General features: G+C 41.1%; 1 protein-coding gene across 6 annotated transcripts in view; it reads right to left on the bottom strand.

Annotated features, from left to right (window-relative positions):
- The window catches only part of LOC134533325 (glutamate receptor ionotropic, kainate 2-like), a 406,907-nt gene that overhangs the window by 17,645 nt on the left and 361,595 nt on the right, over nucleotides 1–27,667 (bottom strand). For all 6 annotated transcript variants that reach the window (XM_063370828.1, XM_063370827.1, XM_063370832.1 and 3 more), the window contains 5 exons: nucleotides 19,517–19,655; nucleotides 18,182–18,319; nucleotides 16,130–16,328; nucleotides 9,591–9,822; nucleotides 6,176–6,291 (listed from right to left, as the gene is read on the bottom strand). In XM_063370828.1, coding sequence (XP_063226898.1) covers nucleotides 6,176–6,291; nucleotides 9,591–9,822; nucleotides 16,130–16,328; nucleotides 18,182–18,319; nucleotides 19,517–19,655 — 824 coding nt within the window. The remainder of the gene's footprint in view (nucleotides 1–6,175; nucleotides 6,292–9,590; nucleotides 9,823–16,129; nucleotides 16,329–18,181; nucleotides 18,320–19,516; nucleotides 19,656–27,667) is intronic.

Raw genomic sequence — 27,667 nt, 5'->3', positions numbered from 1 at the left:
AGACCACATTTTCCCTTAAAAATAATGTTTTTAACTCACTTGTAGAGCAGTCTACCTACCTACTGAGACTTGTAAAAAAGATTTGTTCACAACAATTGTAACCTACAAGTTTGATCCATTATCTTGTTGGTAACAAGCACTACACTTGTCCGCAACAAATTCACTTGTAATCACAAGTGTTCACTTTTAGCTTCGTGAAACACAATGTTTACATTTTTTTACAAGTTTGTCAGGATTTACTTGTTACGAACAAACTTGTAGCTTTGTGAAATGGGCCCCTGGTTAGGCACCATGGAGAGGGATTGGTGGGCATTGTGGTTGCCCCCAGAAGAAAAGAAGAATAGAAGAGGTTAAGGGTGGGTCATGTGAAGTGACCTTCAACCCAGTTACTTTGTGGCAACTAGGTATTTGCTGTATAGAGAAGATCAAGAGTCAAGAGTTAAGGAAAATCATTGGAGGTCATGTTTCCCTTCCTTAAGTTTTTCCTATGAAATTATTTTCCTGATTAGATTATGCTAAGGGTGGGATACTTTATGTTAGCAGTTGAATTTAAAATGAATGAATTAATTTGTTTTTGTGTGTATGCATCCTTACCCATCGATTGCAGTTAAGTTGTTAGTTCTGTATTTGTAAGACGTGATGGTAATGCCTGTTGATGATGTTTCAGAATTGTAATTTGTTCGTGAAGAGGATGGCACAACTCCGAAGCAGATGTGGGGAGAAGATGTGAGCTGCCCTGGAAGCCAGTCCAGTAGCTGTTGGTGTTTGTTGATGGCCAGCCCAGGGAGCTACTCTTCTCGACAACACTGACTTCGAGGAGTTGCACCAACCTTCACGAGATAAGAGTTTAATTAATTTGAAACACTGATCATTTTGTAAGAACACTGTGCCGTTGTAATGTTGGTGGCACTTGCTCAACTTATTTATTTATAATTTTTTTTTCTTTTTTTTTTTGGGCGAACTGGTTTTCACACGTTTTCAGTGTTCTATATTGGTATTTGTTAATGGTAATATGTTATTTAAATATTTCAAAGTTAATTCTGAACGAAGTTGTAATAATTTTAATTATGTGTAATTTAAATGTTTGAACATCAAGTTTTTTTTATTGTGTCAATGTAATTTTTTTTGGAATCTATTATGAATAATGTGTTTACAATTTAATTATTATGATAAATATGTGAAGGTATATTTAAGAAATTATAAGTCAATCCTTTTGTAATAGAATTAATGCTCCATTAATAATCGATATGTTGTTGTTTTATAAAAAAGGTACTCTCTACGAGTGCCATGTTCAATGTCCTTCTTCGTCTTGCACTTACTGACCACAAACGGTCGTTTCCAGCACTTTGACGCCATGATGTAGTAACTCAAAAAATTCGTTCTTGTGTGATTTAAAGTTTTCAAGATGCATTAAGCATCTACAACCGCACTAAGTGGTAAGTTTTGTTGTATTATTTCTCAAGAACGTAGGGAAATGTTTGTAACACCGGGCGTGTTAATATTCTTTGTTATTTTTATGTTAATTAGCGGTTCCACGATACCGGCCATGCGGTAATCCACGATACCGGCCATGCGGTAATCCACGATACCGGCCATGCGGTACACTTGAACCAACTTGTGCTGTGGTGTTGGGGGCCTGTCCCCGGCAGCCCGGAAGCTAAATGATGTGACCGCACCTAATTCAGGAAAGCCGACGACTATTTCATTATTTTGGCATGAACTACTAACCTTTTTTATCAACTCTACATAATGTGAAAATTTCGTGGACTTAACCTCATCGGACTTCTCGTCAAACTTTCTCTTCTCTTCTATCTTAAAGAATTTTTTTTTGAACCAATGTAACGTCTTATTTAAAATATGTAATTTACAAGCAACGAAACAAAGTAACATGGACTAAAGATATTTTGATAAACAAACAAAAAATTTTGTTTTGTAAGGAATTCATCATGTAATTATTAATTTGTTTTAATAGTAAAAAAATTTTTTTTTATTCCTTTTTTGTAAGGGGCCCCAAATCAGATAAAACTTAAACATAGTAAAATCAGTATCATGTAAGAAATAATTTAAAATACTAGTGATATTAATAATATGGTCAGGGTGTTGAGATTTAAAAATAATTTACATAAAAAAATAAATTATTTATGTGAAATTGTCCTTTTTTTATTTAATCATTGAATAATACTCTTATAGTTTATTGTGAGTGTGCATGACCAGTCAGCCCTGTTGATACTCTAACTAACCCCTCCGCACATCAAAACACTTTATGAGCCTTGGTCCACGAGCTTTCAGCATCCGCCTGCCTCTGTACATTACCTCAAAAATTTATGAATGGAGGTAAGGTGTGGTGCAACACTTAATTTTTTTTTAAGAAAGAAGGAAGTATTGTGATGAACTGAAACTGAAAAAAAAAATAGTTATCTAGAATTCTTACATTATTGTTTTATAAAATAATTTAATAAATACTGAGAAACTAAGTAAATTAATTTAATTTGTAAAGAGAGCTTCACTAACAAACAATTTTTTTTAGTATTGAGAACTCGAGCCTCTGAATGTACCTATGAGAAATATCCAGATACATGTTTTACATTTTTATTTTAATGAATACTTTATGTTTTAAATGATCTTATGTAAAATCTAGATGTATGTTCAGAGAGTAATGAACTAAGAAAAATTATTATTTCTGTGAAATGAGGTATTTATAGTTATGGTTTGATGGAAAAACACAATTTGTAGTTTTGAGGTAGCTCAATGGGGCTCGAGCTCTGTGAGGGGAGGGTTATGTCACGGTTCGAAATTTTGCAGGGTTGTTGAAATCAAATTTAGGGACTTTACTGACGGGACTCTGGGCTGGCTGCTCTGTTCACTCGTCAGCGCAAGTGGCGGGACCATGTAATTGGGGCACGGGGCCGACGCGGCGCGCTGCGGGCTTGCAGATTTTTGTTTGTTTGTTCGGCCGCGAGCGGGCGCAGCCACGGGCCGCAGTTACTGGGGCGCGCTGTCGTAACAAGCCGCGCGGTGTGGCCTGCACGTCGGGGTAGAGGGGGGTAGCCTTCCCAGATGTTCTAGTTAGTTGTTCAGTGAATTTGGCTTCAATAACGAGCGTTTGTTATGCTAGGCGCGGCAGGGCGCGCGAATTTAAGCGCAAGTGAGTGGTAGCTCTGGGCTCACTCTGGCGGAAGCTATGGCCGTCGCCAGTGGTAACGAGTCGTTTAGTTCGTAATGTAGTTTAAGTTTAGATTGTCATGTAATCGTCTTCAAGCTCACTCTGGCGGAGGCTATGTCTCTCGTCAGAGGTTACGAGTAGTTATAGTCAGAGTTTTTAAGAATGTAATGTTCGTTCGGGTTTTAAGGGCAGGAGAGGCCCCTACGTTAGTTTTTTTAAGTAATCAATCAAGAGGTGCTTATTGGAACATGTGAGTATGGAATTATCTTTGTTTTAATTTTAATTATAAATTATGATGTAATGTATTCGGAAGGATTAGGGAAGAGCTTAGTGAAGCTCTCTCTTTCTCTCTTGTAAGGGCGTTCAGTAGTTAAGCAATGAAGATATTGTTGTTGTAAATTTTAATCCCGCTTTGAATATGTTCGTAAAAACTGATTTTTCTTTATTTGACTTTAAAAATAAAATCATTTTAATTTAGTATTATGTTATTTTGCAAAATCTCCTTAGTTCAGCTGTACAGGATGACGAACCTATTACCTTTGATCCAAGGTACATTAAAGGAGTTTATGAAGTTAAGAGGAATTGCGATTAATGCCTTTCGTAGAATTATGCCAAGCGAGTGTTTTTATGTAAAGAGCTACGATTCTTCCCCCCCCCCCCCCCCTGAAAGTGAGACGTGACAATATCACAGACAATATTTGCTGTGTGAAATTTCATTAAAAGTTCGAAAGTAAATGATTTTTATAGATGCAAAATTTTTATTTTGCACAGATATTCATGTTTTTATTTTTAAACTATAGTTTTCATGGTTAGTTGATCATATGGTTGACCATAAGTTTGTTCACTAATAAAGAATTTAAAAGTTATTTATTATTCTGTTACAGGGCTCTTATCTGCGCCCCATTGTTTGCCTTAATTTAAAACTTAAAATGATAATATAACACAATTAATTTTCTTTGGTAAAGATGTAACTGTTGTAAAATTAACACCTTAAATAAAAAAATTATAAAGTGTATACCTGCCAGTATTTTGTTAGATAAAATGTTTTAAATACAGTTTTTTTATTAAAAGTATTATTTTATTTTACCTATATTAATTATATTTGCCTAACTTACAATTGTATTAACTTGACGCCGACCGCCAATGCTCCTCTATGTCGCATAGACCGCTATGCCTCATTAACGTCTCACGAAGGTGTGTGCACCGAATGTGCTCGTGTGCTAACCGGAGTGTGGAAAGTGAAACGGGGCAAACGCCAGGTAACAAGTGCTACGTCGGCGGAAGGATCCGGCCGGGTGTGGCATATCCCTCCGCCGAACTACAACAAATGTAATGTATGTATTGTTCCACAGGATATTATTAGACATTATTTTCATAATTTAACACTTTATTTTCTCCAAAATTATGTATCACCGTGCGTCTTGTCCCGAACCTGGCCGGTTCGGTTTCCCCCAAAATCAGACGTTTCTGCGGAAGGGCTGACGGGGGAGGGGAATCGTGCGCGGTGAGAGCGGCAGTATCCTTCCGGAGCTCAGAGAGGCCGGCAGCCTCCGCGCAACACGGAACCAGCAATTCTTATTTTCTCTGATATGTAGTTTCAATAGTTGTAATTTTTCGCTAACCTTTTTCTTTCAGTTCTGTGGTCGGCCTCGACTTACCGAGTGGTATTTAACTTAATTATTCAGTGCTCCAAGACGAGCGTTCGTTGTGATATGTAAGTACTGTGTGTGAACTACGAGATGTTACTTCGGCACTTCACGCAATAACCTAGCCAACCGGCTATCTAGTTTCAGCCCGCACGGGGCAGCCAGCAGGCAACACGTACATTCAAACATACTAACGCGTCAATTTCTGGGACAGGCCTAATATTCAGGTAGCGTCGCCGGAGTTACGAGCCTACGTGTTCTTAGCCCAGTGTACTACGTAATTTGTAATTGTGAAGTGTAATTTTTAATCAGGATTATAGTATGTCATGTTAGGGTTTGTTTTGTAATCACCGCATCGTGTCCAAGTGTATGACCTTACCGGGGAATAAAATCGTGAGCTGCCACTGAGTGAGTGGTCGCGCGTGTGACGATTCAATTCGGGACAACCGTTACGGCCAGGACGGGCAGCACTATGTATAGGGCTGTGCCGTAATAAATTAATCAGACATCAGCCGGTATTATCTTGTTCTTTTCAGGCGTCCCGAGTGTCGAACCACTACCTCTAGCCACAAGGCCGAACCTACCCTGAGATTCTGTACAATACTAAAATCACGTAAATTTTCATAGAGGTAGCGGGGTTCGCGTCAAACTCATCATTACTTTTTTTTTAAATTTCGTTTATTCTGAGATGAAAATCAAACAGGCCATTCATAAATCATGGATTATCTTCATAAATTTGCTAACCATTCTCATACAATCAATATGTATAAAAATAACGTTGTGTCTAAATTACCAAAATTAAAGTTTCATAAGCATTGCACTTGTCCGCACGCATTCCACCGAACAATAATATAGCACATTATCATGTGTTTCTTTATGTTATATTACTGCAACTGGTGGTCGGAAGTGTGACACTTTATTATGGGTGGGTACTGTGCCATGTGGATGGGTGAGCAGGTGGGCACAATAAAATGCTGGTAGGCAGGCACTGTGGTTGGTTGGTAGGTGTAAGGACTGTGTGTGTTGCTGGTGGGCACTGGGTAATGCAGGTAGGCCAGTGGGCACTGAGTGTCTCAGATATACTGTACTCTGCTGTGTGAGGAAGAACATTGTTTCCAGCGGGAGGGGATTCGGGCACTGACCTATCACAGTAGCTGTACCAGTGGGCAGGCAAGCACTGTGCTATGCCGGTGAGCAGGTGGGTGTGCAGGCATAGGGTATTGCAGTTCAGGCGGGAGCTACTATGCTCTGCTGGTAGGTGAGTTGGCCTTTCACGGTCTGGCGAGCTGGCACAGGTGTTACTGTGCAATGCACGTGAGTGGTTAGACACCATTCCACTCTGGTGGGTGGACTGATGTAGTCTCACCTCGCTGCAGCCGGTGCCATCCTTCACCAGCCACCACTTGTCCTTGATGTCCTTGATCTTGCCTGTCTCCGACAGCTTCAGTATTGCCTCGCTTACAAATGTCCTGTACGGGGAATCTAACAACAAAACAACACACGAATCCAATTTTTGATGCCATCAGGTTAGTTTGAAGACGTCTAATAGTCTAACTTGCTTCCTTAACTGAACAAATCTTTTTTTTTGTTTCTCCCACATAAATGTTATCGAGAAGTGTGAATGAATTTGTAAAGATCAGTCAGTCAGTGAGTGAGATGCCCGTGGAATTGTATATATTGTTATATTACCTAGAAATCAAGCCACCAGTAAACATTACAAGTAATAAATACTTTAATAATGGTGAAAATGATAATCATTAATTTAAAATGTTCATAATAATACGAACCACAGTTTAATATTTTCCTGTATAACATACAACACTTATTATTCGCATCAAAGGTAACCAATTTATAACAACTCCTACCAACTTTTAGCTCTCTTTCATTAAACCAAGTATGCCACAAAAACTTCACTGGATTAGATGAATTAACTCAGTTTCTTAAAATTTTTATTTTATATTCTTCAAAAACTTTAAGAATACAGGCTAATTGCTAAAACTATCATACGAATTTTACTTTATAAATTAATATTAAAAAATATTTTCTTCGTGTTGTTTCAAATAGCTTTCTTTATTTTAATTTCATTTTGCTTATTTAAAAAGTAATGTTTTTTGCCTCTTTTGGATGGAACAGTACATATGTACATTTCACCCGGTCATACATCATATTTTAGCCGCAGCAGCAGAAGCACTCAATGTGACACTAGATGTAGGTCGGCGGGCTCTCTGGGGCATCCACACGGTAGGCGAGGTAGAGTACTCGGAATAATCCCACTCAACTCAACAGTAGCTGCACCTGTGTCAACGTCTTTGATCCAACATTTGGGCTTAACAGGCTACTACTCTGCCCCAACTATGTGGGGTTGTTCAATTGAGCTCGCACAGGGCCTCTGTAAGTTTATCACCTGTTCCCAGATGCCCACCATGCTTACATGAGCAAATGAGGTGTGATGTGAGGCGAAACATGAAGCACCTGAGTGGCATATGGGATTAAACAAGAACAACAGGCATACCTATTGGGCAATTGTGTGGTGTGGTACACAATTATAGTGTTATTCACCAGCGTGGAGATGGGGGATAGGACAATAACAGCTCTGATCTGTTTTTAAAGGATGCCACCACATAACAGCACCAATTCCCTCCTCCTAATTTATTTTCTCCTGTTTCAAAGGCGGGTTTTCCCTCCAACGATCACAAGTATAACTATGGGAGATACATACACATGTGGCGAGGTGAGTGAGACTGTAGACTTTTCTGCCAGGGGAATAATTTACTTTGTGTGACTTTTTCATATACAGTGTCACTATGTCACCCACATTTCTCTGACCAGCAAGAGGTGGATCCACAGGATTGCAAGATGATCCACCACTCACGAGCCACATCAATGCTTCAACCAAAATAAAAGATGTAAAGTAAGGAGTGACCAAGTAGTCATGTGCTTAAAAACTATTAACTGCATTTTTTTTTTTTTTTTACCAAAGTGAGGATCCCCAGCCCAAGGAATTTTTTCCTTGATTGCAGTTTCCTAAGAGTAATGCATGTAGGGCATTAACATGTGCTGTTAACGTACATGCCCAGGCAATTTGACAACAGTTTTTTTTCATTGGACTGTAACACGCCACTCTGAACAGTTACCGTATTGGCCCGAATATAAGGCGACCCCGAATATAAGGCGACCTGCAGTTTTAGGAGGCCAAACAAATGTAAAAATAATGTTTGGTAGAAATTAATGTGAAAATTCATTAGACATACATTTTGTGTTGATAAATCGTTTTTGCATGTATGTATAACAATTAATTTATATTTATCACATTACTTATTTAAAATAAGTTTGAATGGCCTACCCTAAAAGTCAAAAGAAAACAATTAGAAAATATTTACATTTTTAAGTATTACACTAGAAATTTTTTCGTATGTTTACTCTAATGAAGCTGCATAATTGTCATCTTCAGAGCTGTTTATTTGTCTAGAGCTCATTCCCCGCCGTTCCACCGATGTGTGATTGTTCATTTTTCACAGTTTACTGTATCTACGAATTTAAAATTTTTACAATGGCTATTAATCACTCTTAAAATACAGCATTTAACTATCCGTTTGACTTAAGCTACGTATTACCACAGAACAAGGCGTATTACTATTTAGTAGTGTGTTAAACGTAAAAAAAGCAAACAAAGAATGCATCTTGCCGGAACAAAACAAGTGGTTAGCTGACATGATGAAGCTTACGGCCATGAATAACTTCGGTTACGTGACCGCGTATATTTGTCCATATTACTCTCTGACAGAGAGAGTCTGTTCTATGAATTTGAAAGAATAATCTATTATAATTATGAAAGGTTTTTACATAAATAAAGAGTGGATTATTAAAATAGCTTTTGAAGCAACGTACCAAATTCCTGTTAATATGGCGTCTTCGTGCGTGTTCGGCAATGTTCGTTTTACAACAAAGAAATATTGTGGAAAGACAGTTGGCAGCCGTGAATTTCCAAACATTACATCCGAAATGTTTGTAAACGTAAACAATCGTTCTGAAAATAACTGTGATATTTTAGTACAAATATTTCCATTAAAAATCTGAAGATAAATTACCGTAAATGTTAACACGCGATTGTACACAAAGTACAAATATGAATTGTGAAATAAAAGGTTGCCATTTTGAGATGCTTCAACATTCACGTTTTTACTCAAGAACAAATATTTTAATTTTCTACTTCAAACAATTGTGAATTACTGCAATATTAGGTGGATTTATCGTTTTTCCCCGTGTGAGGTAACAAAGTTTTAGTTAATATAAAAAATCGTGAACGTTTTGTTAAACAATGTTTCTACTGTAGCTTTCAGCTTGGAACTAATGTTTGCGGTTCTGACGTCTTGGGTGCGAAAATAAGGCGACTTCCAATTTTTGCATCTCTCGTTTATGTAAAAATGGTCGCCTTATATTCGGACCAATACGGTACTATGGAAATGAGCTAGAGTAATGAAAAAGTTTAAATGGATAGGAGTTGCATGTGGCCAGCTGACATATGCAAGCGAGTGACTTTCTGAAATAGTTTATCTCTGTGAATCCTATGAAAATGAGATAATAGTTGTTGGCTGAATATCCGAATATAAAGAAATAGATATGAGAAGTGGAGTTTTGTGTTAAAAAGAAACTGGTATACAAGATCAGAATGGTAATTTTGAAAGTAAGGCGGCATTGATGAGCTTCATTCCAGATGTATAATCAATGGCAGTAAACTCTCCTGCATCTGAACTATATACTATACGAGACTTTGTACTTACTGAATGGAAGAGCGATGCCATATCCCTTGCTGTCCAGAAGACCATTGATCGGCATAAGTTCGCAGTTGCGTTCTGTCTCATACTCTATACTAATAGACTCCATGAAGAAAGCATACTTCCCCCTTTCTTTGACCACTCTATCAACTCCCTCCTGGTTGGAGCTGGTGAATACATCAGGCTTGGTCTGCTTCATCATTGCTGATATCCTCTGATACACAGTGTAGTTTGATGCCTTAACAAATAAATAAATAAGACATTAACACACTATAGAGTTGTATTGTGGGTAGTAAGTGGTTTTGATCATTCATTGCGATCGTCTGACTACTTATAATACTTTAAAATTAATAAAATGTACATTTATAAAAAAATCCCATACAATAACAAGATCTGCACCTTAACCTGGCAGTATCAAACCAATTTACAATTTTTTGAAACACAGTAGAACTGTAACATCAATATTCGTTTAAAAATGAAAGTTAAAACTTTAATTCCATGATAGCAACAAACTAAAGTAATAATATTGCGATGTTATTTAAATATGTTGTATATTGGGCATAATAAAACAGAATTCAGGAAGTGCAGGGTATAATTCTTATGTAGGTATGTTATATGTATAAGAAATTTATTAAGTACAGTTTTGTGTCATTATTATCAGCAAAATACTTTTAAAAATTTCTGTTTATCACTTATTTCTGCAATTAAACGATATATTTCTTAAGTTTTATGCTGACTTCCTTTCTACAAAGTTTACTACCAATCATATATACTACAACACGCAGGTTAAATTCTCTCCTTGGGCTCTGCACCTCCTCCATTCTGATACCGATTCTCTTCTTTACCACTTCGTATGCTTCTATTCTCCCCATTTTGGCTTCCCAGTTTGACCCTTGAAAATATGCGCCAGATAATTTGCATTAATAAGGGAAAACAGGGGTGATGAAGGCATAGGCTGGTAGTCAAACCATCACGGAGTATGTTGGTCTTCATACACGACTATGGGTGGTGTGTCCGCGCATGGCGAAGCGAGTGAAGTACGCTATACTCTGGTCGCTCCTGTTTGAGCAGAATCTAGATCGCTCATCGCTCAGTTTGAGAAAATCATAATTTCCATTCTCCAGATCACGTCAGTACAGGAGTGATCAAGGCGGCATTGTTGGCAGGAGACGATAAGTGGTGCATTTCGAGTGATGGCATCTCTATATTGACCAGCATTTTTAATTACCTGTCAAAGTATGTATATAAATATACGTCTTTAACTTGACATTAATTAGCGTGGCCGTAAATAAACGTTTGCCAAGCGTGGCACACGACTGTTATTCTGTACTGTTGCTACGACAGATGGAGACTGTGGTCTCGCGGTGTTGCACATGGGTGCATATGCCCCAGACCTGGCTGTGTTCCATGCTCACCCGCTGTGCTGCGCAAACACGAACTAATACCTGACAAGGAATCAAATAAAATAATTTCAAATTGGGAATCTAGGAGGGATGTTAGTAGTTATATAAGTGAAAATGTAGTTGAAATTTTTGAATGAGCCTCTAAACCTGAAAATGAAGCAGACGTTGGCGTTGCTGGCAACATCGAGAAGGACTTTCACCACCCAACCATTCATGATCAGGACATGTTTATGTGGGAAAAAATATATAGTTTTCACCCACATTAATTACTATTTGATAACACAAATTTAGGACTTGCAGACAACTTTGTTTTATCATACAACCTATGTGATTTGGTGTGTTCAAACTGAAGTTTAACAGTGATCTGTTGAACATATTGTAGTCGAGTCTTACAAATATCATTCATTAATAACAGACAGATTTGAGGTAAAAAAATTGAAACTAAATGAGTGGGTCAACCCAACAGTTTCGGAACTATACACTTTCCTTTCGGTAGTAATATTGTTGACCTAAACAGTAAATTAGACGCGTAAAGGATCATTCATCTACCGACCCCATTTTGTCCTAGCCTGTATTCAGTAAAATATCTTCGCAGAATTGATTTTTACTTTTGCTTTGCCTTTTGCATTTCTGTGATCCTTACACCAGGCGACTGCAGATCGACTGTGCAAAACAAGCACAGATTAGAATAACATTCACAACTTTATTGCGACCGCAGAAATATGTATGTACTGATGGGATTACAATGGTATGGAAAGTGCGTTTCGTGTTTAAACAGTATATTCCCTCCAAGTGCCGTAGGTTTGGTGTGAAGTTGTTACTTTTTGTAATTGTGTGACAGGGTTTATTTTAAGTTTTTCATGTCTATACTGGAACGGAAAACGAACACAGAGGATTTACGTCCTTGGTATTTCTGGCTTTGTTGTAACAACACTTTTAGAAACTTACCTCGACCAAGGACACTTATTGTTAACTGTAAACTAGTAGTGGAGTCTAAGGTAATTTAAATTTATTCTTTCTAACCAAATGGGTGTGTGAGGGACGCCAAGGGCAAATGTAAAAATATGCCTAATTTTTCGCAAAAAAAACCGGAAGAAAGGGGAATTCTCAGTGTTCCACACTGGAAACAACTCGCAGAGAAACGTCGTAGCAAGGGGGATGTGGTGCATAGAGCATAGAGCACACATCAATGGGTAGAGGCAGGCAAGTAAGCTCGAGCTACAGGAGAAAATGTCAAGAAGCCATGATCAGTTATTGCATATGACAAAAACTTGAGTCATGTCGAAAAAGCTGACATGCAAATTAGTTTTCTTTGCAGCACCAGTAGTGGCCAGTTGCACCATTTTCCTCTTCGATCCGCGATCACCAAATAATTTTCTATGTATGCGCCAACACATACTGGCGCTGCAAGAGCTTAGCTTGCTCAGTTCCAATCTACGACAACAGCTAGCAGCAGTGTCGAAGGAATGTTAGATGCATTTCTATTAGTGGGCGGAAATGACATGTGAGTCGCTACAATCGATTGTGACTCGACGAACAAATGGTTACTGAGATTATCACAAGATACAGCAAATATATTTGTGTCTTATATTTCCAATTTTAATAACAACTGAAAACACATACTTTAATTTAAACGAAACAGTAGGATATATGAATAAGTTTGACTTTAAAAAACTCTTATTTATTATGTAAAATAATCATGAAATAAAATATTTTAACATTTTACTAAAATTACAAGCATTTCATATATTTAAAATATGGGTATTTCACATGAAAAGAGGTTGCACCACTAGAATAAATAAATATTTAATACGTATGTTATATAAAATCTGCAATTTTAAAAAATAATGCTCTAATATTTCCATCCGTGAAAATGCCGGCCATATATGCTGGAGATCACTGCTATGAACCGACACGAGAGGCAGTTCCCATCGCAGTTACAAGTTGCCAGCCCAGCGCTCTCAGTCAGTGGTGCAACAGAACATGTGGTCGAACGATGATCAGACCTGACATCATGGCTGAACTCTTATGGCACCACTGGCCTTAAGACAATCAAATGGTATAAAAACCATTAGTAGTATATTAAAGCATGTTCGGCACCAGGCTTCAGGCTGTGGTGCTGTGGTTCCGATGGCAAACTTAGATGACCTTGTCCTACTCTTTGACCTTCATAATGTGCCGAAAATTGGCCAAAACTGATTCAAAATTCAAAATAATGACTCGAAATTCCAGTTTTTAGGAAAAAAATTCAGCCGAAAAAGTCTCAATAATTCCGGATTGGCCATTTTACTCAGAGAGGAGCCATTTTTCTCAGAAGCCCTTGTCCATTACCATAACACTCTAATTTTCAAATTTTGACAAAAAAATTCCGAAAATATTCCAAAAAATACAAAAACTATTTATCTACTATATTTAATTACTTAGTCCCCATCCTAAGTTCGATGCCCGACGAGAGTAAACATGTAATTTATGTATCATTTTTGGAAAACAATTAAAAATAGGCTACATAAAATTACAATTATAATGACATATTTATAAAAACACATTTGTCAGGAGCTTGGAGTACTCGGTTCGTACCCGGTGAGATCATTCGATTAAAAACTGTGACAAGTCTTTACTCATTGATGTTTACAATCGGACTGGTCCCGGCCACTAATATTAAGAAATGTCCATTTTGCTACCTGTACGATGGATCCGCAAATTTCCATTTGTCTGCAAGAGGTCGCTACCACCATATGAATGTATTTTTATCCGCTAGAGTACAGTAGTATTTATTACCAGGCCGTCGTAGCCACGGTCATAGAGAGAGGTCTGGCAACTTCCATCCTTTGCCCTGGCGTGTCTCGTCGCCTCAGTGAAGCTCGCGGTGGCGCTATTGACATCACTTCAATCAAACTATCAACTTTGGAGAAAACATTAAGGCATTGGTATACAGATTAGACATTTACCAAGCACCCAGAATGAAAAAATAGTAATCTGGGAAAATATTTCAAAAACTGAGATGGAATTGGGAATAATATCATAAAATATAAGATAAGACAGCGACTATATGTGCCGCCATCTTGTGGTTATCGCATCAACCGTTTCTTCTCCGAGACATAATAGATCTTAACCGATATTGTTTTTTTCAGCCCACCAATAGAATTGCACCTAACATTTCTTCGACACTACTGCTACCTGTTGTCGTAGATTGGAAATGCATGAACTATAGTTACTGCAGTCCCAGTATGTGTTGGTGCAATGTTTAGAAGAATAATCCACAGATAATTCATGTACTAGGTAATTTTATCGTGGATCAAAGAGCAGGGTGGAGAAATTGGCCTCTGATGCATTTTTATAAGCACTTCTGTTATTTGCTACACTCTTCGAGCACAACTGCATTTGTAATTCTGGAAGAACATAAGTATCTTCATGTATACTGTGTTTCATGAATTGAACAAAATATTTTCGTTACTTTTGATCACAAGAGTATATTGATGTATTTTTATTTCATAGAATGTTTTCCTTAGTTTTCAGGTTAACACAGTAGCCTATTGTTAATGACACAAACATAGTTATTTTTCAGAGATGTCTCGACCACGAGTCCACGAGAGACCAAGAGGCAACTCGTCATCCTCCGGTACTCTTGCACACACTATTTATTACTTCATGACGAGTCTACCAGACATCGAGACTTGACACCCTCTTTCATGAGTTACACACACTAAGTTTCTTTACAGGAACGGGGAGGCGAACACTTGGCTAATGACTATAACTACTGACCGCTTAGTGAATATAATATACATTTGTTTACACACCCACTTTCTATCATCATTCTCGAAACATACTCTTCCCTTCACTCCCCTTCTATGTATCACCACATACGATAATTTTTCAAACCACACCACTATGCGTACCATAAATTTTTCCCCAGGAATACATAATTCGTACCATCATTTTTCCGGATAGACTTTTTCATACCATAATTTCGCCCCCACGCACCATAATTATGGCATGCATGCCATAAGGATTGGGCATGCCGGAAAAGCGCGGTCAGATTGAGGAGTTACCCTTGAATATATAATTATAACGTGTCATTAAAATACACATTAATGTTGTCTGTTAAATACTTCGATATAATGCTTTAAGTTGTAATTTTGCTTGGACACTTGAAGGCGTTACAAAGAAACACAACATCTCCTGTGGCGGTTGTACTCGGGCGCTAAGGGGTGAACGAGTGAGCTGATCGCGAGTGTACTCGGTGCGCGAGTAACTGCAGGTGTACCACGGTGGGTTGCCCGGGTTGCTCGCTGCACGCAACAGAGCAGTTGAGGTGTTCTTCAGGAACTTCCACATGACTTTGTGTGCGCATCAGTTATTTATAGTACTGTATTTGTCACACAAGATTTAAGCCTGCAGAAAGTTAGTAGAAACAAGCATATACATTCTGAGTGGTTTGATAATTAAAATTTAAAAACATCGTTTTTAGTTTAAAGTCACAGTAATGTAAATTGACTGTTGTGAACAAATTGTTGTTGGATTTAAGCGATTAGCTAATACCACAGCACAAGAACTAAACAGTTTTGTAAAACGTTAAACTATTATTTTTGCATCATATTTACCAGGAATTTTTAAGCTATTTAGTAATACGCCTTTGAAAGACTTAGTGAAATGACCTCAATTTAGTGACACGGAGAGAAAGATATTAGATGCGCAATGCTTGACTGTTATAGAAGGTGTGTTTGTGCAATGACGTAAATAACATATCTTAGATTGCTATCAAATTTAGCTTTCGCATTAACAGTGTGAGTGTTTGTGTACTTTCAGACATTTTTCACCAGGAACAACAATCATTGAAACAGGTAATTACTGTACAGTATTTTCATAATAAAGACACATTGAGATATTGGAATATAGTTTATAGCACATTCACGTTGTAAATTTTTTTTAAAATTTAATCAAACTTTCACATACACATGTAATAATTTCCCAAAAATAATTTTAGTTTTACACATTTATTTAATTAAAAAAAATTAAATTCTTCATGTAAATTCAAATTAAATAACATAAAATCAAAGAAACATTGCTTGCTATATAAATGTGGCTTTGATTTGGGGTGGCAGCCAACTTAATTGTTCTAATTAAAAGAACTACTTGACTTACTTCAAAGAACTGAGCAGTGGCACCTCCTCTCAAGGATCCAAATTTGACTTTGGTTTGAGCAGCGAGGTCCTCCACACTCCCGATGGTGTCGTCCATCCTGCTGTTGGTGAGGAAGGCAGCAAGGTTGGCTGTGTAGGAGGAGGTGATGATGAGGGCGAAGAACCACCACATTCCTGCAGCCATCCTCGTGGACACGGCCCTACAAGGAACACTCTGTCAGCAGACTTCTAAGAGAATGATGAGGACAAGGAACCACCACATTCCTGCAGCCATCCTCGTGGACACGGCCCTGCAAGGAACACTCTGTCAGCAGACTTCTAAGAGAATGATGAGGACAAGGAACCACCACATTCCTGCAGCCATCCTCGTGGACACGGCCCTGCAAGGAACACTCTGTCAGCAGACTTCTAAGAGAATGATGAGGACAAGGAACCACCACATTCCTGCAGCCATCCTCGTGGACACGGCCCGACAAGGAACACTCTGTCAGCAGACTTCTAAGAGAATGATGAGGACAAGGAACCACCACATTCCTGCAGCCATCCTCGTGGACACGGCCCGACAAGGAACACTCTGTCAGCAGACTTCTAAGAGAATGATGAGGACAAGGAACCACCACATTCCTGCAGCCATCCTCGTGGACACGGCCCTGCAAGTAACACTCTGTCAGCAGACTTCTAAGAGAATGATGAGGACAAGGAACCACCACATTCCTGCAGTTATCCTCGTGGATACGGCCCTGCAAGAAACACTCTGTCAGCAGACTTCTAAGAGAATGATGAGGACAAGGAACCACCACATTCCTGCAGCCATCCTCGTGGACACGGCCCTACAAGGAACACTCTGTCAGCAGACTTCTAAGAGAATGATGAGGACAAGGAACCACCACATTCCTGCAGCCATCCTCGTGGACACGGCCCTGCAAGTAACACTCTGTCAGCAGACTTCTAAGAGAATGATGAGGACAAGGAACCACCACATTCCTGCAGCAATCCTCGTGGACACGGCCCTACAAGGAACACTCTGTCAGCAGACTTCTAAGAGAATGATGAGGACAAGGAACCACCACATTCCTGCAGCCATCCTCGTGGACACGGCCCTACAAGGAACACTCTGTCAGCAGACTTCTAAGAGAATGATGAGGACAAGGAACCACCACATTCCTGCAGCCATCTTCGTGGACACGGCCCTACAAGGAACACTCTGTCAGCAGACTTCTAAGAGAATGATGAGGACAAGGAACCACCACATTCCTGCAGCTATCCTCGTGGACACGGCCCTACAAGGAACACTCTGTCAGCAGACTTCTAAGAGAATGATGAGGACAAGGAACCACCACATTCCTGCAGCTATTATCGTGGACACGGCTCTACAAGGAACACTCTGTCAGCAGACTTCTAAGAGAATGATGAGGACAAGGAACCACCACATTCCTGCAGCTATCCTCGTGGACACGGCCCTGCAAGGAACACTCTGTCAGCAGACTTCTAAGAGATGGCAAACCTAACGATGAGGTGAAAGAACCACCTCATTCTCGCTGTTATCTGCGTTTAAACGTGATTTTTAATGGACGATTGTATTTCTTATAATTTTTTTAAGAAATTTAGTGAACGTTAGAATACTAATAATAGTTTTCTTAATCAAATTTTGAGTAATTTGGTAATCCTGTCATGTATGGTTTTTCCTTTGATTCATGTTAGATAATGAAAAACTGCATGTATTCTAACTTTACAAATGTTAATACATTGTCATCACCAGTATTATTAAAATATAAAACCATTTAATATTCTTTTTCTAGTTTGAACAAATATTGTAAATAATACTAATGATAATACCTTTATTTTTACATTTTTACTTTAGAATCTCATCTATTTTATATTACTTTATTATGACGTGTCTTGATGTTGAATGGCACAGAGTTGAATAATAGTAGCTAGAATGTGTTCTTGTAAATATAGGTTTCCTTGCTTGAATGCTTACGTGGTAAATTGTAACGGAAACTTGAATAACGACATTGGGTTTGGAGCAAATGTGAAATATTTTAATACTTACCTAGGCAGAAGGTCACACCCTTGAGCCATAATTGATCCTATTGAGAACCACAGGCAGTTCAGCAGATTGAATGTATTCTCCAGCTCCTCTGGGTTGTCGTCCATTGGATTTGGGTTGTCCCACTCGTGAGGAGTAATCCTGAGTGAAACAAGTATATACATTATTTGTAATACTAGAAATTATTTAGTAATTTTTGTTTTTATTTATAAAAAATAAATATGTTTACTAAACGATGCCACAAAGAAAAATAATACTTAAAAATGTTCTAATTAAATCCTAGATAAAAACTTCATATTAAAAAAATTCAATTTTAGCTTAATTATAAGCAGCTCAGTTTTCTTAAAATTTTTTAGCATGTTAAGTGTTCATCGTTTGCATGTGAATGTCTAAAAGCATCTAAAAAAAAAGTATATATATATTTATTTATAATTAAAATTACTCTACATATCTAAATAAAATAAAATTCCTTAAAAGAGAATTCAAGTATTTCAAAACCTCATTAATATATCTATTGCTTAAGGGAAATTATTATATTTCCCTATTACTTTTAGGGCATAGGGTCCTTCATACATTCTTTGCAAATGGATTTAATTTCAAACGAATTAATTATTTACGATTAAATTTTAATTTAGTAAAAATTTAAATTAAATAATACATCAGTAGCCTTATTAAAAAAAACTGTACTTAAAATAAGGTTTAATAATTAAACTAAAAGATGCGGGGCTAGTGACGTCACGGCTCGTGTATGGGCCGGGTGCGTCGAAGAGACAGGGCTGTGCGCAATGACACTCTAACTGCAGGCGGCAGGCAGCTGGTATTCCGCGGAGACTTGAAAACATGTGTGACAGAAAACAACACCAGTTCTGCCAAGGACATTTGTGCGTACTTTGTCTCTGATGGCTAAAATAATAAGTCAACTTGTGGAGGAGATTAAGGTGAATGTTAGGCTCATGTTCAATATCATGCTTGAGAGTGATTATGAAAAGCCAGTGGATGGCAGTGAAGACAAGAGGGAATTAAAAACTGTGAATGTTGCCCTCTACGCAGTTAATGAGGTGGAGGACACAGTTACTGAATCCATCTCCAAGATCTGCCAGGAGGAGGAAGACTACATGGGGAAGGGGTCCAAATGGACTTTGTCCATTGTCAAGTGGCTTCAACTTAGAATAAACAAGCCTGAACCACTCCGTGCCAGTTCCTGCATCGAATTACCTACCTGTATCAAGAATAAATATGCTGTCATTCAAAGATTGATTAAAAGTAAAGTAATACATATTTGTATTTGTTCTGAAGTTTAACTCATTAATTGTAAGTGTGATGAATCCAGTAACTAACCTGCACAGAACGAACAGCACCAGGGAGACCCCCAGAAAGGCAGTCGCCATGTACACCCACACGTCGAAGGAAAATGGAAAGAAGAAAGAAAACATTTCTGGAGGATCTTTTGTGGGCTTTGTGAACAGAATACTGATTCCTGAAAACACAGCAAAATAAATCATAACTCGAATTATTGCTTAACTAGGTATTGCATGCTGACAAATTATATACATAATTAGTAGACATTGTTGGTAGTGGCACTGGATTCGGCGAGTGAAGCTAAATTAACTGTGATCTAGTTCTTTGATAGAGAAGCTAAACCAAATGTGATATATTCTTTGATAGAGAAGCTAAACCAAATGTGATATATTCTTTTATTGAGAAGCTAAACCAAATGTGATATATTCTTTGATAGAGAAGCTAAACCAAATGTGATATATTCTTTGATAGAGAAGCTAAATTAACGGTGATCTTGTTCTTTAATAGAGAAACTAAATTAATTGTGATGTAGTACTTTGATAGAGGTATAAATTTTTTATTATGGCCACAATACATTATCATATAGTACCTTTATGTTTGATATCATTTACATTGAAATGTTTCATACGTTTTATTTATTAAATATAAGATACATTGAAACGGAAAGAAATAATTTTTTAGCCAAAGAGCAATTTTTAATTTTTAAGTGTAGTCCATTATAAAGTATCATTGAATACAACAAAACTTTGGTTAAAGTACAGCATCCAGAGTTAAAAGTAGTTATATAGTGACCTATACATAATCATATTGCACAGTTTGAAAACTTAATTTAATTTTATTGGAGTTCAATTAGACATGACTTGACATGCATGAGATAGTAAGTGCTCCAACTTGGTTTAGAGGCTGTAAGTAGTATATATTGGCCGGTCCGAGGACAGGCTTCGCCAGGAGCCGACCACCATCTTGTATTGTGATGTGATGGCAGCCATCTTTGATTACCTTGACTTTGACCTAGAAATTTGACCTTGACCCCGGTGGCCATCTTGGATCTGCCATCTTGGATTCTGCCATTTTTAATTTCACATCTATAATTTTGTTTTCTAGAACTTTATGCCATTTTATTTTCTAAAACTTTCCACCATTTTGAACTATGATGTCATCTTTATAATTTTCGATATGACCATCATCTTGAAAATCAGTAATTATTTTTGCTAGGTAATTGGGAAAATGTTTTAAATATAAAAAAAGGTTAATTAATAAAAATTTGATAAAAATCTGGCATCTTGAATAAAGACATAACCCTTGCACATTTCGTTATGCTCGTCATCTTGTAATCTAGCAGTGTTGGACATTTAATTACATTCGCCATATTGAATGTGTATGACATCATTGCACATTTAGTTAGGGTCACCATCTTTAAAATCTGTAATTATTACGAGAAATTTTTTGAAAAGAATTAAAATTCACGGAAGCTGCCAGCATACTGACCTCCCATCACTAATGCCAAGGTGTATATATATATATATATATATATATATATATATATATATATATATATATCGCCAGCTAGTATGTCATAATGTCCGCCATCTGGTTTTCATCTGCTGGAGGCTGCCATATTGTTTTCGTTTGCTAGAGTGCTGCCATGATAGTTTAATTTGTATCCAGTTGAGTACAGTAATCATTCATTATTACTGCAGTGTCCACCATATTGAAATTTAGACACTATTTTAAAAATTCGTAATAATTAAAATTGAAATTCAGGAAAAATTCCAAAATTCATCAAAAAAATCACCCATGAATTTATTGATTGAATCGATTAATTCTGTTCTTGCTTCGAAAAATTATTAATCAAAAATACCACAAAATTTGAGGTTTGATAAATAAAACACCACAAATTCTTTTACAAACCTAAATATTATTACATAAATTGTACACTACTACAAGTACAAAACACAAGCAAATGACTAAAGCTTTTATTAATGTCTCTACATATGAATTCTTCTTAGGGTAGTTATGTGACATTGAAGAGCCAATAAAATTTCAGTTTCTACCTTCACAGTTTTTGGAATTGTCACATCGATGGTATATGACACAACATCGCACATTGACGAACATAACGACGTGGGAAGTTCCAATGTTCATGACATCTAGCATGCTGTGCTACCATTAAGGTTCAGCCACAATATTTGCAAACATGTTCTTGCATGCACATACAGACCCAGTACAGATATAATATCGATGTAATATATATGGATGGCTAAATACTTTATTGCATTTGTGCCAGAAATTTGGTATTTCGACACGTTTTTTTTAATTTTTATTATAATTTTAAATTATTTTTGGAAATTTTATTTTCTTTATAGTTTGGTTACCGATGGGCGATTTACTCTTTGTTAGGCTGGTGTACTCTACGTAGTTAAACTTTGTGCCAGTAGACTGAAGCTCCTTTCCCAGAGACCTATCAGATCTTTTGTAGATCTAAGACTTTGTTGGCAGCCCGTTTGATATTTCTCTCGCTTGCAGGCACGTCCCAGGTCTGTAATATTACTTCACTTCATGACTAAAACTGCATACAACAGCTCTGGACGAGTTGTTACCATTTCTCAGATACGAGCTGACCATAGCCTTTACCGTCACGAATACATCTTAGGTTCACTCCTCGAAAGTCACGTCATGGACGCTCATTCCCAGCGTCGTTGCGCTTTCTGTCACCCCCCTCCCCACTCGGTTCTAAGAATTTGTCTAAGATCATTGACCGGTCGTACACTTCGCCAGGCAGCGAGCGAATCCAAGGACGACTGGCATAAAAAATGTGTGTGCCAAGATGGACCACACACAACATCTAGCAGTGGACATAGCAACTTCTTCTCTTGTGGCGAGCCCGTGGAGCTGACCACCGCAACATCTGGTGACAAACTTACTAACCTCCCAGCTAACTTCCCCCGTAGGCCGCCAGGGTGAAGCACCTGACTGCCCCTTTAGCCCCTGGTTTTAGCAGATGGCATGGGCGAGTCGATTCTTTCTATTTCAGACACCCCTCAACAGGTAGCGCTAAAGTCGGCCAGTGCTACCAACTTCGAGACATCAAAGTCAGAGTTTTTTTAAGATGCCCACTAGGGGAACTTCGGAACCTTTCGGTCCGGACGTCCAAACCCCCCCTTCACTTTTGATTGAACATTTACTTTTAATTACGAGACGCAGTTCTTCGCGAGACACAGTTCTTCGCGAGACACTTCGCGTTGCGACTGCAGACAGACCGTTTGCGATTATCGGTGAGTCGACGAGACACTGCAAGACTTCCAACCGGCCACAACCGACGATGTAGTCCATTAAATAAGGGATGCTATCCCTGTAATCTGCTTTAAGTAGTTTAGTCCGTCTGCATAGTATGCCGTCAGCCGCGGTCTCGTGTTCGATGTCGGGCGCAAATCCTAGCGGGGTGGCTGGCTTTTTTAGAGATTTTTGTTTCGGGAGGGCGCCAGGTTAGCTTGGTGTCTAACCGTGTGAAGGTCGTGGGTACGTTGCCCCAGCGTGGCCCGCTAGAACCGTCGGCGATGATGGAATTTGGTTCCTGATTAGATTGGGTTGTTTAGGTTAATTTACATACACTGTTCTGGTTGGTTTACGGGTCGCACGTCGCGCACAGGAGGTGCAAGGTGGGCGTTTTATTGTTCACGTTTTACACTGGTTCATTAACTTGGGCGCGATATCTACTCGGCGGTACATGACTGCCAGTGAGGCGTCGGAACAAGTAGAGGTTTTGGTTACACTATTACACAATTACACTTGAAAAAACTGCACACTGTGGTGCTCTTACGTACACAATTACACTTCACATGTTATCTAAGGGGGACACCTGCATTACTCTACGTGTGTTTACTTATTAAGCCCTCAAGCCATTCGAGGATGGGGGGGGGGGAAGCTTGGTTGTTTGTCTCGGCCAATCCCGTAAATCGTCTCTACGTTGTGGGCCGGGCCACTTGCATGGGCCGCGGTCCGTAGGCTAAATTATATTCACAAGCGAAGTGTTGTTGTGGCCGGTGCCGGTGCACACGGCTTTTAGTTAAAGTTCTGCGGTGGCGGGAGTCGGCCCGTGCCGTACGTTGAACTGCCCTGCGTAGCAACTGGTGCGGGGAGTTTTATTAATGAGCCGCTGGGTTAATCCCTACACCGGAAAAGGACCGGGGACACACGGGGAGTTTAATTGTAAGAGAAAAGGTTGATGTTTTAAATGACTATATTTACCAGTAGTACTCGGTCGGTGAACAAAGGGTGATGACTCCCTGTGGAACGCACGTCCGCCCCGGCCCGCGAGCTGCTCTCAACTGGCGTGTGACCCTGGCGCGAGGGAAGGGCTCGGCCGTTCTCTCGCACCAAAGTTTCCCAAGTTCCGTTATTCGGAAATTACTATGTTTACAAAAGGCTGAAGGCTGCTTAAAATTCCTAATATTATTACTAATGACAAGTTCTGACAAAATACTCTCTTAAATAATTGCAATTTAGTGTTTCACGTAATAAAGTTTGAATTTGTAACGTCACATAAGAGACTGTCTGTCTCTTGTTAACCGCTCTGGGGCTAATCAATTATGTAAGCACTGGGTTGCACACTGATGTTAATTAGTTGCTGTATTTAAATAAGGCTGAAGGCCGCAAGGGGGGCACTCACACACGTATTGTTTACTTAATACGTGTGAGTGACCCGGGCACTCCTACGTCGCACTCTATTAGTTAGGGGCTTTTGTATGTTTCTGATTAATTAATTATTGTGTGGGGAATTTTGTAGGCACGGGGAGTGCGTTGCATGTGTAATTAAAATGGTTCGCTATTCTCTACCTTGGGCTGCGGTCCGCTCACTTGACTCAGGTGGGCCATGGCTAGGGGTGCTTTCCGTTAGCGGAGCCGAGTACTGGCGGTTGCAGGTCGGGCTTTGGGGTGGCCTTCGGCCGTACGATGTCAAATGCCCCCCCCCCCCCTCGAGTAGCCCGACTTTGCGCTGCCAGTGGCCCCGCCACGTGAGGGCGCCCCTAGCTTCAGCAGCAGCACCGCTTCAGCGGTGTCCGTGGTGGCCGCAGCTGGTAGGACCTGCGCTCTGGATCTGGTGGCTGCGGCTGGTGGATCTGGTGTGTGCGTCTCCTCGGCTGCTGCTGTGGCAGGTGGGCCGAGGGGCGGCGTCGTGGTGCCTGTGCAGACGAGAGTGCGCGCCTCCCTGGCTGCGGCAGTAGCAGGATGGCTAGGGGGAGGCGTCGGCGATGGAGACGTGAGTGTTGCCGCATTAGGGGTGGCAGCACATCCAAGCTGGCGGGGGCCGTTGCGGCCGCAGCTGGTAGATTCTGTACCTCGTGAATGGGTCGTCTCGGGTTGGCGACTCGGAGTTGTGGGTGGTGTTGTTTCTCTTTGGGGGCCTTCCGAGGTCGTATTCGGCTAGGTATTCTGGGCGTCGCCGGTCCCTCTTGGTCCTCCCCGTCCGTGGTGGTGGTGGTGTGGGCGGTTTTCCGTACGGTGAGTGGGTCCTTGAGACTTCCGGCATATTTGGTTTGTTGTGCCTCAGTCGTTGGTCCATGGCATCGGCCGTTTGCGGTCCGCTTGAGTAGGGCTGTCTCCTGTGCTCCGGGATACCTGGAGCTTCGCTTGTCTCCGTGTCGTTGGGGTCGAACAGTTGGGGTGGCTCCGGTCTTAGGTGCGGCGCAGATGTTCCCTCATCGGGTTCTTCTATGAACATACTGAATGTGGGTTCCGCGAGAGAGGCCGAGTGTCCCCATGCTCCGCGTGTCGGGCTTACCCAGTGGGTAGCGTCTAAGTCCTCTGGCTCCTCCTTGATTGCCGTCACGTCGTCCGGTTGGGGTGTCAAGTCCCCTGTCACCATTTCTGTGATCGTTGCATGCTCGTACTCTGTCGTTCGCCCTTGTTGGTGAGGCATCATCGCCTTGTGCGGGTTTCTGGCACGGGTGGTAGTCGGTCTCTTGAGTTTTGTGCGCTCTTCTCTAGTGTTGGTGGTGCGTCATCGTGGTTGTCACTTGTGGGTGTTGAACTGGGACCCTCCTCTGGGTTGTCGTGTTCTGGGGGTTCGTCATGGTCTTTGTCTTCTGGTGGAGGTTCCCCGGGGCTAGAGGTGAGGCGTAAGTCGTCGTGGTGGATTTTTCGCACTCGTCTGCCTCCGAGTCGAACCAGGTACGACGTCCTCCCTAGAGGTCCCTGCATGGTGTAGGGCCCCCTCAGCGGGGTGCTAGCCCGGTGCAGTAATTGCGCGGTGTTGTGGACAGTGGGTGGACGCAGGCGTATACGCGGTCACCTGCTCGTACCGCAGGGGGCTCCCGCACGGTCTTGGGGGTGATTTCTTGCGTGTAATTCGCCTGGCACTGCCTGGCGGTCTCGTGCATTGCGGTCAGGTGCCGTGCACGCTCCCTCTCTCCTTCTCCCGCGTGTGGGACGCCGTGGGTAGCCCACTCGCCTGGCAGTGGCAGGTTGTTCCCCTGCACCATCTCCGCTGGGGTTCGTCCGGTCGCGGATTTACGCGGCGGCGGGTGCAAAAAAATGCGTCGGTGACGTGCTGGTCACACTGGGTGTGGTCGTCACCAAGCCTGAGGCAGAGTTGGACCTTCAAGTCCTGGTTCCTGCGCTCAGTGGGGTTGGCCCTGGGGTGGTAGGCTGGGGTGGTGTGGTGCTGGATGCTCATCCGGTTGCACCAATCTTGCCACTGTTTGCCCAGAAATTGGCTGCCATTATCTGTCAGTGCTGATTGCAGGTAGCCCCACCGAGGCAGGAACTCGCGAGTCATGATGTGGATGATGGTGGTGGCCCTCGCGTTGCTACAGGCGTACGCTTCCGTCCATCGCGTAAACATGTCAGATACCACGAGCAAAAATCGTTTGCCCCTGGGTGACCGGGGGTAGGGCCCCATCACGTCCAGCGCGATGGTCTAGAACGCTTGTGTCGGTTGGCGGGGTTGTTGTTGTTGCTCGCCGTCCCGCCGGCGCACTTTACGTACTTGACACATCTCGCATTCTCAAACGTATTCCCTGACGTCCCTTGCCATCCCGGGCCAGTGGTGGTGCTGTGAGGCCGCTCTCTGTGTTTGGTCTGTGCCTGGGTGGCCTGCAAGGTCATGGTCGTGAAAAAAGCGGAGTACCGCCTCGCGCGCTTCGGGTGGCACATACGTCTTCCAGTGATTTAGGATTCAGTAAGCTTCGACTTTCCAATTGGCGTGGGGTTCCTCTCCTAGACGACGCCGACGTCGGTTGGCCTCGGGAGACTGTTGTTGGGCTGCCAGTACTCTTTGGTCCAGGTCAGTGGTGGTGTTAGGTGGTGTGTCGGCCCCTTCCTCATCCGTGATTATGCGTGTGCACATGGCTGGTGGGTGGTGCCAGCCGTCCCTCGGGGAGGGGGGTAGCATCTTCTCCCACCCCTCGGCATCTGTCACTTCGTGCTGGTCGCTCGGGTGCCTGGATAGCATGTCTGGCAGTTGGTTCTCCTCTCCTGGTACGTGTTCGACCACGAAATCGATCAACTGGAGTAGGAGAGCCCAACAAATCAGTTTACCCTTACGCCCTTGCATGGTCTGGAGCCAGGTGAGGCAGCGGTTGTCCGTACGGAGGGTGAATGTCCGCCCTTCGAGGTGGGGACGGTACTTTTTGACGGCCCATATCACGGCTAGGCATTCCTGCTCATTGCTATGATATTTTCGCTCGGCAGACCCAAATATCGCGCTGGCGTACTCAATGACCTGTTTGTTTCCCTGGTCATCCGCCTGAAACAGTACCGCCCCTACTCCTAGTGCGCTGGCGCCGGTCTGGAGTATTAAGGGGCGTTCGCGGTCAATGCATGCTAGCGTATGACACCTGGTGAATGCGCCCTTTATCTGTTCAAACGCCTGTTGGGCCCAGGTGTTCCAGCGGTAACGAGTCTGAGGGGACAGCAAATCTGTGAGGGGTGAAATTATGTGGGAAAAATTTGATATGCAGTTTCTTAACCAGTTGACCAGGCCAATAAATCGTTGCAGTTGTTTCCGCATACGCGGGGCCTCTGCCGCTGCGATTTTTTGCAGGCGGGACGGTCGAGGGTGGCTCCCTTCCGCATTGACTAGGTGCCCCAGGAATTCTACTTCTAGCATGCCTGGATGACATTTCGCCGGGTTGGCCGTTAGGTGGTGGGTGGTGAGCCGTTCGAGGACTAGGGCAAGGTGGCGACAGT

The sequence above is a fragment of the Bacillus rossius genome, chromosome 6, assembly GCF_032445375.1.
Source record: "Bacillus rossius redtenbacheri isolate Brsri chromosome 6, Brsri_v3, whole genome shotgun sequence".
NCBI classification, from domain to species: Eukaryota; Metazoa; Arthropoda; class Insecta; order Phasmatodea; family Bacillidae; genus Bacillus; species Bacillus rossius.
Note: the sequence above shows the minus strand (reverse complement) of the source record. Positions and strands in the feature narration are given on the sequence as shown.